Source organism: Cucurbita pepo, chromosome 18 (genome assembly GCF_057944985.1).
Source record: "Cucurbita pepo subsp. pepo isolate OVF chromosome 18, ASM5794498v1, whole genome shotgun sequence".
NCBI lineage: Eukaryota > Viridiplantae > Streptophyta > Magnoliopsida > Cucurbitales > Cucurbitaceae > Cucurbita > Cucurbita pepo.
Genome location: NC_141815.1, coordinates 8,051,472 through 8,070,574, shown reverse-complemented (window position 1 = coordinate 8,070,574; position 19,103 = coordinate 8,051,472). Strand labels below are relative to the sequence as shown.

Genomic DNA, 19,103 nt, shown 5'->3' with positions numbered 1-19,103 from the left:
ATCAGACCTAACGGAATAATTCCTTATCTCGAGTTGGAGATGCTAACGGGATAGAAATATGCTTCTATGAAACTTAAAAATACAGCCTATAAATTAAGAATATAAATATAAATATTACATTTTTTTTTTTTTTTTCTTCAAATTATTCAACTTTTAAATTTAACTCATAAATAAATATAGTTTTCCTTTGTCCTATTAATTTCCAAGTGCTCCAACAACGAACAACAAGTCTTCCACGACTCCCCGACGACTAGAGATAAGCAACAATGGTCAATCTATGTCAACACGGATCTATGGTAAAGGATCAGCAATGGAGAACAGAGAATCCATTGAGCCGTCATGGATTCATCATTCTTCCTCATGTTCTACTCCATTTCTGTACTTATCCTCCTTGAAGCTCTGATTTCTCCAGGTTTCAATCAAATAATTGGTAAATTTACTTGAATTTCTCTATTTTCGATCGAAGTTAGGGTTTATAATCGTATTGTAACGATTCTCAATGGTTATGGTGAAGTAGGTTCAGAATCGGGAAATAGGGCGATGGCGATTGAAGATGAGGATTCCATGGCTCTTTTACCATTTGGATCTCGCTCTGGCATTGGCAGATTCATTCGATCTCCTCAATGCGGTGGCCCTAGCCGAACAAGTACACTATTCCTGTCGCTTGTTTGGTTTTTACTTTGTTTTTCTGTTCTTGTTAATGCATTTCTGCGACTTCACTGTTCAATTTGTTGAGCTTGATGCTTCTACCTGTGCTTCTACTCCCCATTATCTCCTCACTAATATCTGCAATCTCGTTCCCCATTATTTATTCAAGCTTTTTCTGTGACGTTGATTGGGAAGAAGATGCCTCTTATCTCCTGGTCTGCTGGCTATGAAACGATCAACTATGTCTCATTCGTTCACTGAGGCTGAGTATTGTGCCTTGACAAACACTGCTTCTTACATTTATTGGCTATATCAATCGTTATGGTTAGGAATTACGGACCTTCTACAATGATATGATATTGTCCACTTTTAGCACAAGCTCTCGTGACTTTGCTTTTAGTTTTTCCCACAAGGTCTTATACTAATGGAGATAGTATTATTTACTTGTACACCTGTGATCATCCTCTTAATTAGCCAATATGGGACTCTCAATCAACAATCCTCTCCTCGAACAAAGTACACCATAAAGCCTCCTTTTTAGCCTATGGAGCCCTCGAACAACCTCCCTCCCCTTAATCGAGGCTCGACTCCCTTCTCTAGAACCTTCGAACAAAGTACACTCTTTGTTCGACACTTGAGCCACTTTTGACTACACTTTCAAGACTCGCAACTTCTTTGTTCGACATTTGAGAATTCTATTGACATAACAAAATAAAGGGCATGACTCTGATATCATGTTAGGAATCACGTACTCTTCACAATGATATGATATTGTCCACTTTGAGTATAAGTTCTCGTGACTTTACTTCAAGTTTCCCCCAAAAGGCCCCGTACAAGTGGAGACGGTTTTAGCGAATAAATATGCATTTGATCCTTTGCAGAGCCAATCGAAAGAAAATGGCAAACTAAGTAGTCCTTGTATCGCCATTCTTCTTCCTCCTCTCCATTTTGGTGCATCATTTCTTCTTTTTAGATTTTGGCTTTTTGATTTTGAGTTCTTAATTTTTCTATTTATAAGTTTAACATTTCTCATTCTCTTTAATTTGAAAATTAGCATTCGAATCGATAGAAAGATTATCAGTAGTAATTCGGGTGAAAATGATATCCAAAAGTTAGAATACATGATCTCTCACCTTGATATGCACCTAGCATAAAAGTTTAATCGAATAGCATATAGTATATTCAATCATTTATTGTTCTTAACAATTTTATTGTTCCAGGGGATGGAATTGCAGTGATTACAGTGAAAAACAATTGTAAGAATACCATCTGGCCAGCAACAAATGGGCAACCCCAACTATCAACAACCGGGTTCGAGTTAGCTTTTGGAGCTTCAAGGTCACTCAACGTCCCAACGCCATGGTCCGGTCAAGTATGGGCACGAACCTTATGCACCAACGATGATGTACGACACACCTGCCTAACCGGAGATTGCAGTGGAGGCCTTCAGTGCAATGGTACTTCAGGAGTTTCGCCAGTCACTCTAGTGGAGTTCAGCCTTGCAATGGGCACAAAAGGCACCCAAGATTTTTATGATATCAGCCTTGTCGATGGCTTCAACATCCTGGCCTCAATCACGACCGAAGACAGTTTAGAGAGCGGAGAGTCGTGCAAATCTCCGAAGTGTCGTGTTGACGTGAACAAAGTTTGCCCTGTAGAGTTGCAGGTGAAATCTAACAATGAAGTCATTGGCTGCTTGAGCGCTTGCTCTGCATTTAAGCAGCCCCGCTATTGCTGCACTGGAGAGTTTAGTGGCCCCAACAATTGCGAGCCAACAAGCTATTCACAAGTTTTCAAGAACCAGTGCCCAGATGCTTACAGTTACGCGTATGATGATATGAACTCTACTTTTAGTTGCAGTAATGGGCCAAATTATTTCATTACATTTTGGGGATGAACTAATGAAGTTGGAGATGAAGACAATGACTTGGTAGCGTGGGAAAACTACTTTAGAATAAGGCAACATTGTACGGTGCTGTGGGTATAGGATTATGAAGTGTTATGTTATAACATCAGGTCAAAGTTCGGACAAACTTCGAATGAAACGTCGAGACGGACTATTCAATGGACGAACTTCAAGTTTCTAAGCCTCAAAATTTGGACGAACATTGGACTGAACGTCGAGATAGAGTGACAAAAAGACGAACTTTAAGTTTCTAATTCTCTGTAGCCATGGGAAAACTACTTTAGAATAAGGCAACATTGTAGGGTCCCGAGGGTATAGGATTATGAAGTGTTATGTTATAACATCAGGTCAAAGTTCGGACAAACTTCGATTGAAACGTCGAGATGGACTATTCAAAGGACGAACTCCAAGTTTCTAAGCCTCAAAATTTGGACGAACATTGGACCGAACGTTGAGATAGCGTGAGGAAAAGACGAACTTTAAGTTTCTAACTCCCTGTAGCTTCAATCGGTCAAAGTTTGGACGAACTTTGGTCCAAACACCAAGACGGACTTTAGAAAGGGCGAACTTTCATTTTCTAGCACAATAGAGCTCTAACAAGTCAAAGCTTCGACGAACTTTAGTACAAACTTTAAGATGTGCATTAAGTTGTACGAAAAAATGAAAAACCATCAAATTTGTTCGAGATTTGTTAATTTGAATATTACTCCACAAATTCGGTAGAACTGTCCGAAAGGTTAATATTTTTATATGTATTTGTTTAACTAATATAAAATTTTGTATATAGTTAAAAGTTAATAATTTTGAAAATAATGTATCCTTCAAAAAAAAAAAAAAAAACAAAACCTGATATTAAAAAATATTTAATAAATTTTATAATTTTTAATTTTGTGTCTAATAGATTTTTATATATAAAAAAAAACATGTTATTTTAGATATAGTTTTTTTCTAATTTTTTTTCTTTTTTCGGTATATTTATCTGGTATACTTGTTGGGTTAGATACATTTTTGGGACAAACTTGAAATTTTAGGTTAATTGAATTGGTGACTCGAGTATCAGTACACAATCCAACCTAACCTAACCCTCTACTTTTTGGTTGGATTGGATTGTCGGATTTTTATTTTAATTATTTTAAAAAATAATACCAGTCTATAATACATGTTATATTAATAACTAAAACCTCATTAAACTCAAATATTAAATACTTACACATAATTTATTTATTATCGAATGTAAAAAATTCTTGATCTTCATTATATTAAAGGTAGAGTAGAGTACATTTATTATCGAAGGTCAAATATTCTTTACCTTCATTATTTTAAAGGTAGAGTAGAATTGAATTGGGTTGACTTAATATCGAGCTGGTCGGGTTGACTCGACAAAAAACATGTCTAATCTGCGAATTGACACTTTTTTTCTTTCAAAAAATTCAATCCGATCCAAACGAAAAAAATCTAACCCAACCAAGCCATAATTCAAGACATTTCCAAGTCATATAAATGTATATATACATACACATATATATACATACATATACACATATATATACATACATATGTATATAGACAATTGAATATGACTTTTATTTTAGAGAGCAAAATTGGTGTTCACAAAAGAAAAGAAGCATCTAGAGTACCTACGTGGCAGTGAAGCAATCCAACGATCAACATTTGGCGATGAACAAAGAAAGGCGTAGAGAATTCTAGACGCTTCTTTGTAGAACGCGCACGATCCCGTTAAATCTCGGCCGTCCATTTGATAGCCTCTTTTGTTCTATATAAACTCCTAGTCTGTACCAGAATTCTCTAGCAAATGAACGTAAAAGTACGAAGAAATTAGCTTTACGTGTTCAGAACCTTCGTTTCATCGCTCAAACTTTGATTCCACGAAATTGGGGAGTTGAGTTTCGATCGGGTTTCAATCGATTTGAAGGAAAAGCTTTTAATCATCTGAAGTGAAAGCGAGGATGTTCGGAAGAGCTCCGAAGAAAAGTGACAACACGCGGTACTATGAGATCCTTGGAGTCTCCAAGAACGCGTCGCAGGATGATTTGAAGAAGGCTTACAAAAAGGCCGCTATCAAGAATCATCCTGACAAGGGTGGTGATCCGGAGAAGGTAACGGGAATTTTGTTTTGAATTGTCTGTTTTCTTTTCGTTTCTATTGAATCTGACTGTGAATTTTGTTGGAATGGTAGTGATTAATGAGGTTAAGATTTTGCTTCTTTTGGAGTTTCTCCTTCAATTAATCTGTGTTTTCGTTATGTTGTTGTATGTTCATGGTTTTTGTTTGTGCCTTTCTTCGTCGATCATGATTCTAGTGTTGATACTGAAACTCCATAATCTGGAAATATACGAATCTCAATGGATTTTGTAATTGCCATTTTCGTAAGGTTTTTTTTCTTCCTCTAGCGCCATTTCCTGTGGTGGCTGTGAGGCTGTGAAGTGAGCAGAGCTCGGAATCTACTGATATTTCCGTGTTTTCTTAATCTAATTTCCACTTTTGAGGTTCTTGTTTACGGTGATTTGATTTTCTCTTAAGCCTGGATTTCCGTTGATTCTTACAGTGATCATTATATTGTCTGAGCTACTTTTGATGTGATGCGTTGCGCATATGCTGATGGAATAGGTTGTTTTTTATTGCAGTTTAAAGAGTTGGCTCAGGCTTATGAGGTTCTTAGCGATCCTGAGAAGCGAGAGATCTATGATCAGTATGGTGAGGACGCACTTAAAGAAGGAATGGGTGGTGGAGGTGGTCATGACCCCTTCGATATCTTCCAATCCTTCTTTGGTGGAAGTCCATTTGGTGGTGAGTATTATGAACAATATCTAATGTTTTGGTTGTATCATCATTGAAGACACGATTGAGAGTGATTTTGAAATGGTTTTAATCACTTCAGTTTACTCCCAAAACATGCATAAACCAAATAGGGGTTTTAATGATTTCTTACTGTTCTTTCGAAATTGGATCTGGTGGGCGAGAATTGATGGAGAGGACCATGAACATTATGCAAGGAGTGAAGCATTTCTGTTATTCCGTATTATAGAAGAAAAATCTTAAGTGCCATTGTTCGTATGCAGGTGGTAGCAGCAGAGGCCGACGCCAGAGAAGGGGAGAGGATGTTGTCCATCCCCTTAAGGTCTCCCTTGAGGATCTTTACCTTGGAACTTCCAAGAAACTCTCTCTGTCGCGGAATGTTATCTGCTCAAAATGCAATGGGTTAGCCCTGTTTCTATCCCTTTCAGTATTATTTTTTAGATTCATGCCTTGGGTGCTGATGTTTGTTGATGGTGGTGTTCCAGCAAGGGATCAAAATCAGGTGCTTCAATGAGCTGTTCTAGCTGCCAAGGAACTGGAATGAAGGTCACGATTCGGCACCTTGGCCCGTCGATGATCCAGCAAATGCAGCACCCTTGCAATGAATGCAAGGGCACTGGAGAAACGATCAGCGACAAGGACCGGTGTTCGCAATGCAAGGGAGAGAAAGTTGTTCAAGAGAAGAAGGTTCTTGAAGTTATTGTGGAGAAGGGTATGCAGAATGGACAGAAAATTACATTCCCTGGAGAAGCAGATGAAGCTGTATGTTGCGAATTAATCATTCTTCAGCTGTTGAAATGGTTTTGTGTTGGTACTTATTGGTTGTGTTTCTGTGTTTGAACAGCCCGATACTGTCACTGGAGATATAGTCTTTGTTCTTCAGCAAAAGGAGCACCCAAGATTCAAGAGAAAGGGAGAGGACTTGTTTGTGGAGCACACGTTGTCGCTCACTGAAGCTCTCTGTGGCTTCCAGTTTGCTCTCACTCACTTGGATGGCAGACAGCTTCTCATCAAAACAAATCCTGGAGAAGTTGTAAAGCCTGGTAAGCAGAGCATCGAATCTGTTCTAATTTACACGCTTGAACTTTTAGTTTAGTGTTATTTAAACTTAATATTATAGAAGAAGATTCTGAGTTTGAATCATTGGCAATATATTTCTGTGTTTAGTTTTGCCCATTAGCTGATGTGATTTAGTACTAGTTTAACACCCTCGACCCCTAGGAACAACCCTGTTGGCTAAGGCTTGCGATCCAGCAACACGTGTTCAACGATCCTGGGTTTGAATTCTAACCCTGTTGGTTAAGGCTTGCGATCCAGCAACACGTGTTCAATGATCGGGGGTTCGGATTCTAACCCTGTTGGCTAAGGTGGTTTGAATTTGAGCCCTGTTGTCCAAGGGGGGCTGTTTGGATTCTAACTCTGTTGTCCCAGGGGGTTTGGATTTGAGCCCTGTTCTCCAAGGTGGTTCGAATTCGAACTGTGTTGGCTAAGGCTTGCGATTGAGCAACACGTTGCCAACACGTGTTCAACGATCGCGGGTTGTCCAAGGCTTGCGATCCACGTGTCAGTAACACTTGTTAAACGATCGTGGGTTCGAATTCTTGGATGGGCTTAATAAGATAATCCTTGAGGTGTCTTTAAAGTTTTGTTTCTACTTTCCCCTACTGAGTTTTGGGAACCCCTTTTGTGTATGGAACACCAGATTCATTCAAGGCCATCAACGACGAGGGAATGCCGATGTACCAGAGGCCATTCATGAAGGGGAAGCTCTACATCCATTTCAGTGTAGATTTCCCTGATTCCTTGAGCCCAGAACAGATTAAAGCTTTGGTAGCTGTCTTGCCACCAAAGCCATCATCCCAACTGACCGACATGGAGCTGGACGAGTGCGAGGAGACAACAATGTATGATGTCAACATCGAAGAGGAGATGCGGCGGAAGCAGCAGCAAGCACAGGCGGAGGCCTATGAGGACGATGATGACATGCCTGGTGGCGCACAGCGCGTGCAGTGTGCCCAGCAGTGATCGGATTGGATCGGATCCGATCCTCTTTTGAGCTGAAATTTAACCAAACCAGAGATCACTAAATGTTAGGGTTGTTTGGGGATTGATGGTTGATGAACTCCACCTTGTTAATGGCAGTTTTTTGTTTGGAATTTCTCATATTCCGGATGCCGTTACTGATACAATACATAAATCAACGGGGTCTGATATATGTGAACTTCTATTTTATTATATAATTACAAGTGCTCTTGTAATTCCTACCTTCTTGCTAGGCTTTCTTATATTTGACCACGAAAAGGGACACACACACATAGATGTCTCGGATCAATTTCTTGTTAATGTTCGCGCTCACTCCCGTGCTTGGGTTCATGCCAAGCTTCATTCTTCCTCGTGGTAGACCCCTTCTTAATGCTTAATTGGTTGGCATGTCAGCCAATGATGTAGACAGAGCTTTTGTTTGCCCAAGAACTAAACGTTTACTCTGAAGGGTGGAGTGCATAGCTTGTCATCTAAGTTGAAGGGTGGTTGTATTTAGGTCATACAACCCATGGGTGGTGGGTGTTGGTGATGGGTGTTGGAGAGTCTGGAGAGTCTTAACCTCATGTTTTTTCTTGAGACATATTTGGTATGGTTTTTCAAACGTGAGGCTCTCTTCCTTTAGTCTTCTTTCTTGTCTTGCTTTCGTCTTGTGTTACAGGAGCTTTCTTGTCTTGCTTTCGTCTTGTGTTACAGGAGAGTAAAAGAGTTCAATCAGGTTCGTGAAGAAGTAGTGATTGAGTTTACCTCGTTCTCGAGAGTAAAAGAGTTCAATCTGATTGAGTTTACCTCGTGAACTTTTAGAATTTTGACTTTTATCTTATCATGTTTCTTTAACAATCTTATATGTTTCATCTTGGTTTCAATATACATCTTTCTTTGTGTGTTAGATAATCTTGTCTTTCTTTGTTGCTTGCATTATAATACTTGGTCTATCTTTGCCTTCACATGGTCGGATAGATGTGAGTTGAGAGTCTCCGCCTTGTCTAATTATATGTGAAGGTTACAATCTACTCTTTTCTTAACCGTCTTGTTTAACTATATGTGAAGGTTACAATCTACTCTTTTCTTAGCCGTCTTGTCTAATTATATGTGAATGTTGCAATCTACTCTTTTCTTGCTGTCTTGTCCGAAGGTTACAATCAGTTACAATCTACGGTTTTCTTAGCCGCTTTGTTTAACTAGATTACAATCTACTCTTTTCTTAGTCGCTTTGTCTAACTATATGTGAAACAATCATACTCTTTTCTTAACCGTCTTGTCTAACTATATGTGAAGGTTACAATCAACTTTTTTCTTAGCGTGGTTGTAACTATACTTAGTTAGCGTGCATAGAGGTGATGGTAGTAGTAACAAGTGAAGAAAAGCTTGTGAGACAAAGATAATGGGCGATAGAACCATTTGTGTACACAAAGTTAAGCTCAAACACAATAATTTTGAAAGTGAGTCAAATTTCTCGAGTAACAAATGGTTTGTTGAGGATTATAAGAAGTCCGACCTATTTGTTGAGGATTATTTATTCATTGACGGCATAGAATTCAATTAAATAAATTAAAAACTTTACACCGTTAGAATCAACTCACCTAACCCAATTCAAGACACGTAACTAATCATTTTTAAAATAATTTCTTTTTGTGATACAAAAAAAAAAATAATAATAAGAACAAATTGGTTGAGATAATAAAAAAACAAAAAGGACAACACTTTGTTCAAACGCGCGTCCAATCATGAAGGGTGGCGTGGGCCCTCACCCCAATTCATTACGATGGGACATCCTCGATCCTCCACTCCCCCTCGAACGACGTCGTTCAATTGCAGTTCTCAAATTTCCTCGAGCGGTTTTTTGTTTTGTTCTTTAATTTCTTCTCACGTTGTCCTTCTCACTGGTTCACTCCTTTTTATCAGGTTTAAGATGACGGTCCTTGTTTTGCTGTAACAGATGATGGCTGGTGGATAGATATCTTCATCCAAATTGAAATTTTTTGGTGACCCAAATGATTGAACTGAGTTGGGTTTGACTCATTTTGACTGATTGATGGATCAGACGGCTCCTAAGGTATCTTCCCCCTTCCCCCTCCACTTCCCTCATTGACTTTCTTGTTCTTTCACTCCCTTCCACTCACTATAAGCTGAGTTCTTCGATGAATTTGCCTTATTTGGACTCTAATTTGTGCTGATCTGCTGCTATAAGTTGCATTTAGGGTTTTAATATGGGTTGTGTTTTAGAGTTCTAGGTGTTCTTAAGTCTACTGGGGGTTTCTTTATTTGTTCTGATTCCTTATGAATGTGCTTAAGAACAATCCACGCCTCTGTATTATCCTTTCAGAACTGGAGCTACCATTGATATATGTCTATGAAGTTTTCCATTTGTAAGTGTTTGGAGGACATAGATGTCTTGTGTCATGTTCTTGACTGTTGTCCATTTGCATTTAAATTCATAATGTCGTGAGTTTTTATCTCTAAGAGCTGGAGGCTTATGTTTCTGTAAGTGATGTGTTCTTGTTTGTGTTTTTCTTGATGTTGGTAGTGTTCTTATGTTCTTATGTTGGCAGTTAGCTGGATCTTTGGCTTCTTGATCTGCATCGTGGTGGGAATGTTTTTAATGGTGATTTTCATCTTTTTTTGCTCTCTGTAGGTTGCAAGAAATCTGGGAATTTGCTTGTTGTGTGACTGAAATGAAGTTAAATAACTCTGTGGAATAGCGATTTGATATCGAAGTCGAAAGGTGGGTGAACCTGGATTGTTGAGGTTAGTGTCCTTTCATAGTAACTTCAATTTTTTTTAAAGAACATTTGGTCCATGTGGTGAGAAGTTCACATATAATTGTCCAAGATATTGAATATCATGCTTGTTATTGGCTTGCTGCTGTTTCCATTTGTTCATTTGGCACAAAATCACTTCTTGGATTCAATCTAGAAGTTTGACGATCACAGATCGGTCGATGTATGTGAGATCTCACATCGGTTGGAGAGGAGAACGAAACATTCTTTATAAGGGTGTGGAAACCTCTCCCTAGCAGACGTGTTTTAAAAACCTTAGGGGGAAGCTTGGAAGGGAAAGCCGAAAGAGAACAATATCTACTGGTGGTGGGCTTGGGCCATTACAAATGGTATCAAAGTCAGACATTGGGTGATATGCAATCGAGAAGGTTGAGCCCCGAAAAGGGTGGACACGAGGTAGTGTGCCAGTAAGGACACTGGGGGTTCCACATCGATTGAAGAAGGGCACGAGTGCTAGCAAGGAAGCTGAGCCCAGAAGGGGGGTGGATTGTGAGATCCCACATCGGTTGGGGAGGAGAACGAAACATTCTTTATAAGGGTGTGGAAACCTCTCCCTAGTAGATGCATTTTAAAAACCTTGAGCGGAAACCTGAAAGGAAAACCCCAAAGAGGACAATATCTGCTAGTGGTGGGCTTGAGTTGTTACATTGACGGTCATAGATCGGCCTATGCACCTATTTTTTTAGTCTTTGTGTTGGAATTTCTTTGCAAAATATCGTTCCTCGACGAAACTTTATTCATATTTGTAACGATCTATTTTTCGTTCTGCAGTATTTACTCTCTGGTTGTCTTTCCTGACACATTCTCTTTGAACGACAGTTTCTAGCTGTTGTTCTGTTCTTGTTCGACGCTGTTGAATGCACCATGGGAGTTTCAGGAAAATGGTTCAAAGCGTTAGTTGGTTCGAAGAAGTCAGAAAAATCTCAGTCATCAGAACACGATGAAAACACGGTATCTATAATTCTATACCCTTCTCATTGATGTTCGATTCGAGTTTCTATGGCTTTATCTTTTGGTTGCAATAACTTTGAATTTAATGATTCCTTGTGTGAAATGAAGCTAATTGATACCTAAACTTTAGACCTTCAACTTTTGTTAGACACATGAACAATTACTTCGAAAAGATAATTTCTTTTTGATAGCAAGTTCCCTTGAGATCCCACATCGATCGACTGGAGAAAGGAACGAGTGTCAGTGAGGATGCTGGGCCCTGAAGGGGGGTGGATTGTGAGATCCTACATCGGTTGGGGAGGAGAACGAAATACTCCTTTATAAGGGTGTGGAAACCTCTCCCTAGCAGATGCGTTTTAAAAACCTTGAGGGGAAGCTCGAAATGGAAAACCGAAAGAGGACAATATTCGTTAGCGGTGGGCTTGGGCTATTACAAATGGTATCAGAGCCAGACATCTGGCAATGTGCCAGCGAGGAGGCTAGGCCCCGAAGGGAGGTGGATTGTGAGATCCCACATCGATTGGGGAGGAGAACGAAACACTCTTTATAAGGGTGTGGAAACCTCTCCCTAGCAGACGCGTTTTAAAAACCTTGAGGGGAAGCCCCAGAGGAAAAGAGGGAAAGCCCAAAGAGGACAATATCTGTTAGCGGTGGCTTGGGCTATTACAAATGGTATCAGAGCCAGACATTAGGCAATGTGCCCGCGAGAAGGCTAGGCCCCGAAGGGGGGTGGACACGAGGTGGTGTGCCAACAAGGACGTTGGGCCTCGAAGGGGTGGATCTTGATCCCACATCGATTGGGGAGGAGAACGATACACTTTTTATAAGGGTGTGGAAACCTCTCCCAAGCAAACGCATTTTAAAAACTTTGAGGGAAAGTCCGAAAGGAAAAGTACAAAGAGGACAATATCTACTAGTGGTGAGCTTGGACCATTACAGTAATTGAACCTTAATCTTTCTTTTTGAAGGCAAATGGCTGAGTCTTCAATTAGTTTCATGACTTTTTCTTCTTCTTGCGAACGGATTGAAATATTCTATATCTTCTCTCTATGTCGTGCATGGAACGGTGCTATTCACGATACTTCGACGTTCGAATATCCTCTTTATGTCTTTCCTTTGATCATACAGAGGACAGCTACCAACAAGTTTTGGCATCGGAGAAAGCATTCTGTTGATATCGATGCAGATAAACTTCAGCACGAGTTTAACTCGAATTTTACACCATTTGTTGAAGAGTCCAATGCTCTTTCAGATCCAGGAACAGCTTCTATTCCTTCTGATTCACTTCAAACATATGATGCATTGCATAATCAACACAACGATATAGAAGAACAGGCCGCGATATGCATCCAAACCATGTTTCGAGGATTTCTGGTATTGCTAGTACTAATTTATTCGTGTTTTTCGCCTATTTTTCGCGTTACTTTTCTTCAATTCATTTTATGTAAAGTTTTTTAAAGCATAGTTGTTGAAGAGGGAGGTCAAGTTAAACTAAAGGATAACATCCCAAGCTTACCGCTAGTAGATATTGTACGCTTTAGCCTTTTACGTTTTGCTGTCAACCTTATGGTTTTAAAATTCCCCTCTCCAACCGATGTGGGATCTCACATTTCGCTCCCCTTGAGGGGCTAGCGTCCTCACTGGCACACCGCCCGGTAACCTGGCTTTGATATCATTTGTAACAGTCCAAGCCCACCGCTAACAGATATTGTCTGCTTTACCCCATTATGTATCACTATCAACCTCACCGTTTTAAAACGCGTCTGCTAGGGAGAGGTTTCCACACCCTTATAAGGAATGCTTTGTTCCCCTCTCCAACCGACGTGGGATCTCACATTCTAGTGCCCTTGGGGGGCTAGTGTCCTCACTGGCACACCACTCGGTAACCTGGCTTTGATACCATTTGTAACAGTCCAAGCCCACCACTAACAGATATTGTCCACTTTGGCCCGTTGGGAAACAAAACATTCCTTATAAGAGTGTGGAAATCTCTCCCTAATAGACGCATTTTAAAACTGTGAGGCTGATGGTGATACGTAACGGGCTAAAACGTACAATATCTGCTAGTGGTGGGCTTGGGCTATTACAAATGGTATTAGAGCTAGGCACCGGGCGGTGTGTTAGCGAGGACGTTGAGCCCCTTAATAGACTCGTTTTTAAAACCGTGAGGCTGACGACGATACGTAACGGGCCGAAGCGGACAATATCTGTTAGCGGTGGGCTTTTGAAATAGGTTGTGGTCAATGTTTTGAGCAAGGGACTCTTGCTGCCCCGTACACCTTATAATTTGTAGATGCATGCCTTTTCTTATTCTTGATTTTGTAGTTTATAAATCTACTCTTTCATGTGAATATTCTTCTCATTATCTTTCAGGCTAGAAGAGCTCTCCGAGCTCTCAAGGGATTGGTTAGACTTCAAGCTCTTGTCAGAGGTCATGCTGTCAGGAAACAAGCTGCAATAACTCTACGCTGTATGCAAGCTTTAGTGAGAGTTCAGGCTCGTGTTCGAGCAAGGCATGTACGTATTGCATTGGAAAGTGAGACCGCACAACAAAAACTTCAACAACAAATTGAAAACCAAGCTCGAGTTCGAGAAATTGAAGTAAGAAATAAGCAATGTTTTTGTAAGATTTCAAAGTATATAACATTTATACTTGTATGTGCACTTCTAACTGTTTCCACTTTGAAGTTAGACTATGTGAGATACCTCATTGGCTGGAGAGCGGAACGAAGCATTCCTTGTAAGGATGTGGAAACCTCTCCCTAGCAAACGCGTTTTAAAATCGTGAGGCTGACAGTGATACATAATGGGGTTAAGCAGACAACATTTGTTAGCGGTGGGTTTGAGTTATTAGAAACGGTATCAAAGCCAGACACCGGGCGATATGCCAGCGAGGACGCTGGGCTTTCAAAAGGGGTAGATTGTGAGATCCCACATCGGTTGGAGAGTGGAACACAACATTCCTTATACGGGTGTGTAAACCTCTTCCTAGCAAACACATTTTAAAACTGTGAGACTGACGGCGATACGTAACAGGCCAAAACGGACAGTATCCGTTAGTGGTAGGCTTGGGCTGTTACAAATGGTATCAAAGCCAAATACCGGACGATGTGTCAGCGAGGATGCTGGGTCTCCAAAAGGGGTGGATTGTGAGATCCCACATTGGTTGGAGAGGGAAAAGCAACATTCCTTATAAGGGTGTGTAAATCTCTCCTAGCAGACGCGTTTTAAAACTGTGAGGTTGACGACGATACGTAACGGGCCAAAACAGACAGTATCTGTTAGTGGTGGGCTTGGGCTGTTACAAATGGTATCAGAGTTAGACACCGGGCGATGTGCTAGTGAGGGTGTTGGACCCTTAAAAGGGGTGGATTGTGAGATCCCACATCGGTTGGAGAGGGGAACGCAACATTCCTTATAAGGGTGTGTAAACCTCTCCTAGCAGACGTGTTTTAAAACTGTGAGGCTGATGGCGATACGTAACGGGCCAAAACAGACCGTATCTGTTAGTGGTGGTTTGGGCTGTTACAAATGATATCAGATGTGCTAGTGAGGATGTTGGACCCTTAAAAGGGGTGGATTGTGAGATCCCACATCAGTTGGAGAGGGGAACGAAACATTCCGTATAAGAGTATGGAAACCTCTCCCTAGTAGACGCATTTTAAAACCGTGAGACTGACGGCGATACGTAACGGGCCAAAGCGGACAATACCTGCTAGTGGTGGATTTGGGACGACCACCGACCACTTTTAGATGCATCTACTATGTCTCCCCTTTTTAATAACTCACAATATTGCACAATTGATCGCCAAATGCTTTCTGTGAGACTCTTAATGATTGTGCCTATTGTACAGGATGGTTGGTGCGACACTGTTGGATCTGTTGAAGAAATTCAAGCAAAATTGTTAAAAAGGCAGGAGGCTGCTGCTAAGCGTGAGAGAGCCATGGCATATGCTCTGGCTCATCAGGTAGAACAATTTTGTTCTTTTAAATCTCTTGTCTCATTGAGTTAAAAGACGGGTTTCTTCGCAAAAGACTTAGGTTGTAATAGTCCAGGCCCACCGCTAGCCGATATTGTCTTTTTTGGGCTTTCTCTTTTGAGTTTTCCCTCAAGGTTTTTAAAACGTGTCTGCTAGGAGAGGTTTCCACACTCTTATAAAGAATGTTTCGTTCTCCTCCCCGACCGATGTGGGATCTCACAATGCACCCCCTTCAAGGTCCAGCGTCTTCGTTAGCACTCGTTCCCCTCTCCAATCGATGTGGGATCTCACAATCCACCTCCTTTCGGGCCCAGCGTTCTCGCTGACACTTGTTTCTCTCTCCGATCGATGTGGGATCTCACAATCCACCCTCCTTTGGGGGCCAGCGTTCTCGCTGGCACACCACCTGGTGTTTGTCTCTGATACCAATTGGTAACAGCCCAGGCCCACCACTAGCAGATGATGTTGTCCTTTTTGGGCTTTCCCTCAAGGTTTTTAAAACACGTCTGTTAGGGAGAGGTTTTCATACTTTATAAAGAATGCTCCGTTCAACTCCCTGAATGATGTGGGATCTCACAATCCACTCCCTTCGGGGCTCAACGTTCTCGCTAGCACTTGTTCCTTTCTCCAATCCACATGGGATCTCAAAATCCACACCTCCTTTGGGGACCAGTGTCCTCGTTGGCACACCGTCCAGTGTCTGGCTCTGATACCATTTGTAACCGCCCAAGTCCACCACTAGCAGATAGTATCCTCTTTAGGCTTTCCCTTTCGGGCTTCCCCTCAGTTTTTAAAATGCATATGTTAGCTTATAAAGAATGTTTCGTTCTCCTCCCCGTCGGTTGTGGGATCTCACAACAAGATAATTCATCCTTTGTTTTCTTTGTTCACAATACATTGGAAGCCTAATTATAACAAAACTCAAGCACGTGCCAATATTCATTTTAACCTGTTTTTTCTGATTTTACTTCAAAATTTATGTTCGATGTATAGCTCTGATGAATTTTCTCTCATCTTCAGTGGCAAGCAGGAACAAGACAACAGGCTGCCCTGTTCCAGTTTGAGCCAGATAAAAACAGCTGGGGTTGGAACTGGTTGGAAAGATGGATGGCTGTTCGTCCGTGGGAAAACCGCTTTCTCGACATCAATCTCAAAGACGGAGTGATGATTCGTGAGAACGGATCAGCTGAGGGCAAAAGTAACACTAAATCTCATATACAAACTACTGGCAAGAAAACAAACTTAGTGACTGATCAACCAAACCTCTCGAGCCAAAGAACCGCTGCCTCGCATTCTGATGGATGTGGTTCGTCGTCCCCGACTAAGTCAGCTGGCATTGTAGAGGTATCCAGTGCACAGGTTCAAAAGCTCAAGCATAAACTTGCACCTGAGAGGCCACTTGAACAAGTCAAACCTAAAGTAGATACCGGTTTAAGATCACGTAGCAACCCGAAAGAGAGATCCGCACCATTGGTAAAAAATGCAAAGAAGCGATTATCCCTGCCTAATAATGGTGAGTTTACTTACTCTTCGTGAGATCCTACATTTATTGGAGAGGGGAACGAGTGCTAGCGAGGATGCTGGGCTCCGAAGAGGGGTGGATTGTGAGATCGCACATCGGTTGAAAGGGGGAACGAAACATTCTTTATAAGGGTGTGGAAACCTCTATCTAGGAGATGCATTTTAAAAACTTTGAGGGGAAGCTTGAAAGGGAAAGCCCAAAGAGGATAATATCTGCTAGTGGTGGGCTTGGGCTGTTACAAATGGTATCAGAGCCAGACAGCCAACAAGGACATTGGACCTCAAAGGGAGTGGATTGTGAGATCCCACGTTGATTGGAGAGAGGAACGAGTGCTAGTTAGTATGCTGGGCCCTGAAAAAGGGTGGATTGTGAGATCCCACATCGATTGGAGAGGGGAATGAGTGCCAACGAGGACGTTGGATCCTGAAGAGGGGTAGATTATGAAATCCTACATCGATCAGGGAGGAGAACGAAGCATTCTTTATAAGGGTGTGAAAACTTCTCCCTTGCAGACGCGTTTCTTAAAGGGAAACCCCAAAGAGGACAATAGTCTCACATTCTAAATGCATGCTTATGTCTGTTGTGTGATATTTGACGTTATCATTAGGTCCTCCAAAGTCTTTTCAATTGGTTGTAGTTAGCGTTAAACCTTTCTGAATGAACCAAAGAATCCTATATGACTCGAGCAACTTCTTGATCTACATTTGATCGAACAATTGCAGATCCTGGTAGTCAAAACCGAACGGTGAGAAACTCGACTGGCAAAGCGACCGTTGAACCGAAGCCGATATCAAGAGGTGACTCAAAAGCTGCAAAACCCAGATCACAAAACTGATAAGTGAACTAAACACATTCCAAACGGCGAGGAAAACAGCTCGAGACGTATAGTTTTCGGGGATGTGCTGCAGGATCATGTGTAAATATGGCAACGTCATGTTATGATCGGGTCGGTCGCTAGCAAACTTGTATTCCTTTGAATTTATGAGTTTATTTACAGTGAGTTGTTGCAATGGTTGGCAAATGTATGAGGGAATAAGGTTGGTTTGGTGAGTATCATTGGGGGAGTCTGTAATTATTCATCATTGTTTATGGTCTTCAACCATGTGGATATTTGGTCACTTGTTCATTTTTTACTCCCTTGTAATTTTTTTTGTTCAATGTTTGATTTCAAAGAAGAAAATGTTAAAACGATCGAGAAAAAACTAGTCATTCACGAGCGTGAATTGATTTATTGGTAAGCATAGGACGTGTGAGAGAAAAGTCGATAGAGGTGTCCACGAGGCGGGATAGGGATAGGAAAACCTACCTCCTATTTCAATATTATAACATAACTTTCACACTTAATAGATGATGTCAATGGCTCGAGGTAGAGTGCTCAATGAGCTAGGGTGACCCCATTTCACCTTACCAACCCTAAGAAAATTTCGAATACAGTCGAGAGGGAAACAATCTAGATCGTTCCCTAAGCAACCATTTAGTAGAAAAGGAAGTGATTGAGCGATGACAACCCGGAGATGGGATCGAGACGGAGATTGGGACGAGGGATATAATCTCCAACCCCGCTTAGCTCATAGGAAGAAATCTCCCACTCCTTTCTCTGTTACCCGTTCAATCGAGAAATTTTTTCTAGTGAATGCTACTTTTTGTTGACTAATTGGGTCAGTTGTTGACCAAAACAAAGGCTAAACATAAATATATTTTTTAAAAAATAATAATAATAAATACCAAAATTAATTTGAATTTAATAAATAATTTTAAAAATAAAAATAAAAAAGCAAAACCGACAAATATAATTCAAGTTGATTCTCCCAAGTTTGTCGGTGTCGGTTTTTTTATTTATTATTTATTTATTTATTTTATTTTTATTTTCGTCCTTTAAATATGCCTTTTCTATAATTTAAATATTATCATTAATTAGCAAATGACTACGAAAATTTTCTTTGACCAACTATTATTTGTTGGACAAAGTCAAAATCATTGACTTCCAACATAATTAAATAAATAAATTATATAAAACTTAATTTATTTCAAATAAATACCTCCGTAAAAATTATCGAAATTGACGGGATGACTAAGGTATAAAATTATAAGACATACATGACATCCTTTATAATATTTACGTTGCGCACCACTGATACTAAATATTCTTAATCTTTGTACTAATCTTAAGGGTTGAGTTGAATTGTTACCCTATTTTCGGGATGGTCAGGTTGACCCGATAAGAAAAAGTCAATTTGTGAACCGACCCCAATTTTTTATTTTAAAAAATTCAACCCGACCCAAATTGAAAAAAGATCTAACAGAACCCAACGTTTATGGTTTGTGATGGATAGTTTGAGTTGGTCGGATTCTCGAGTGATATGAACACCCCTAATTTACAACCTCGTTTACAGAAATTGACATGATAATTCATGTATAAAAATTGATTATGTGAATTGTTAATTAGGTTTAGGGCAAAG

General features: G+C 40.5%; 3 protein-coding genes across 13 annotated transcripts; all 3 read left to right on the top strand.

Annotated features, from left to right (window-relative positions):
- The first annotated feature begins 141 nt into the window (after positions 1-141).
- Positions 142-3,279, top strand: LOC111779648 (thaumatin-like protein 1b). Of its 3 annotated transcripts, none has more exons than XM_023659743.2 (3): positions 142-430; positions 515-646; positions 1,869-3,279. In XM_023659743.2, the coding sequence occupies exons 1-3, from the start codon at positions 340-342 to the stop codon at positions 2,543-2,545; spliced, it is 900 nt and encodes a 299-aa protein (XP_023515511.2). In that variant the 5' UTR covers positions 142-339; the 3' UTR covers positions 2,546-3,279. The 3 variants fall into 3 exon arrangements, with proteins under 3 accessions (XP_023515511.2, XP_086975520.1, XP_086975519.1); XM_087119394.1 differs by having other exon boundaries at positions 143-412; positions 518-646; XM_087119393.1 differs by having other exon boundaries at positions 147-430; positions 518-646.
- A 1,073-nt stretch (positions 3,280-4,352) lies between these two features.
- On the top strand, positions 4,353-7,635 carry LOC111779647 (dnaJ protein homolog). The gene is made up of 6 exons (XM_023659740.2): positions 4,353-4,671; positions 5,200-5,362; positions 5,635-5,773; positions 5,857-6,133; positions 6,216-6,414; positions 7,074-7,635. Exons 1-6 carry the CDS (start codon positions 4,522-4,524, stop codon positions 7,394-7,396), a joined length of 1,251 nt encoding a protein of 416 aa, XP_023515508.2. The 5' UTR covers positions 4,353-4,521; the 3' UTR covers positions 7,397-7,635.
- Positions 7,636-9,261: 1,626 nt separating this feature from the next.
- LOC111780431 (protein IQ-DOMAIN 5) lies at positions 9,262-17,762 on the top strand. 9 transcript variants are annotated; one of them, XM_087119387.1, is made up of 8 exons: positions 9,263-9,467; positions 10,047-10,136; positions 11,011-11,142; positions 12,271-12,516; positions 13,516-13,743; positions 14,997-15,110; positions 16,143-16,635; positions 17,367-17,762. In XM_087119387.1, exons 3-8 carry the CDS (start codon positions 11,056-11,058, stop codon positions 17,477-17,479), a joined length of 1,281 nt encoding a protein of 426 aa, XP_086975513.1. In that variant the 5' UTR covers positions 9,263-9,467; positions 10,047-10,136; positions 11,011-11,055; the 3' UTR covers positions 17,480-17,762. The 9 variants fall into 9 exon arrangements, with proteins under 9 accessions (XP_086975518.1, XP_086975513.1, XP_086975514.1 ...); XM_087119388.1 differs by having other exon boundaries at positions 10,963-11,142; XM_087119386.1 differs by having other exon boundaries at positions 10,047-10,159; positions 10,963-11,142.
- The last annotated feature ends 1,341 nt before the right edge of the window (positions 17,763-19,103 follow it).

What these genes read in the sequence shown, in the direction of transcription:
- LOC111779648 (XM_023659743.2), top strand. Translation starts at nt 340, where the DNA reads ATGGATTCATCATTCTTCCTCATGTTCTACTCCATTTCTGTACTTATC. An exon ending in AGGTTTCAATCAAATAATTG is followed by an intron (nt 431 to 514) that starts GTAAATTTACTT and finishes GTTATGGTGAAG; the next exon opens with TAGGTTCAGAATCGGGAAAT. An exon ending in CGGTGGCCCTAGCCGAACAA is followed by an intron (nt 647 to 1,868) that starts GTACACTATTCC and finishes TTATTGTTCCAG; the next exon opens with GGGATGGAATTGCAGTGATT.
- LOC111779647 (XM_023659740.2), top strand. Translation starts at nt 4,522, where the DNA reads ATGTTCGGAAGAGCTCCGAAGAAAAGTGACAACACGCGGTACTATGAG. An exon ending in CTGGAGAAGCAGATGAAGCT is followed by an intron (nt 6,134 to 6,215) that starts GTATGTTGCGAA and finishes GTGTTTGAACAG; the next exon opens with CCCGATACTGTCACTGGAGA. An exon ending in TGGAGAAGTTGTAAAGCCTG is followed by an intron (nt 6,415 to 7,073) that starts GTAAGCAGAGCA and finishes ATGGAACACCAG; the next exon opens with ATTCATTCAAGGCCATCAAC.
- LOC111780431 (XM_087119387.1), top strand. Translation starts at nt 11,056, where the DNA reads ATGGGAGTTTCAGGAAAATGGTTCAAAGCGTTAGTTGGTTCGAAGAAG. An exon ending in CATATGCTCTGGCTCATCAG is followed by an intron (nt 15,111 to 16,142) that starts GTAGAACAATTT and finishes TCTCATCTTCAG; the next exon opens with TGGCAAGCAGGAACAAGACA. An exon ending in ATTATCCCTGCCTAATAATG is followed by an intron (nt 16,636 to 17,366) that starts GTGAGTTTACTT and finishes GAACAATTGCAG; the next exon opens with ATCCTGGTAGTCAAAACCGA.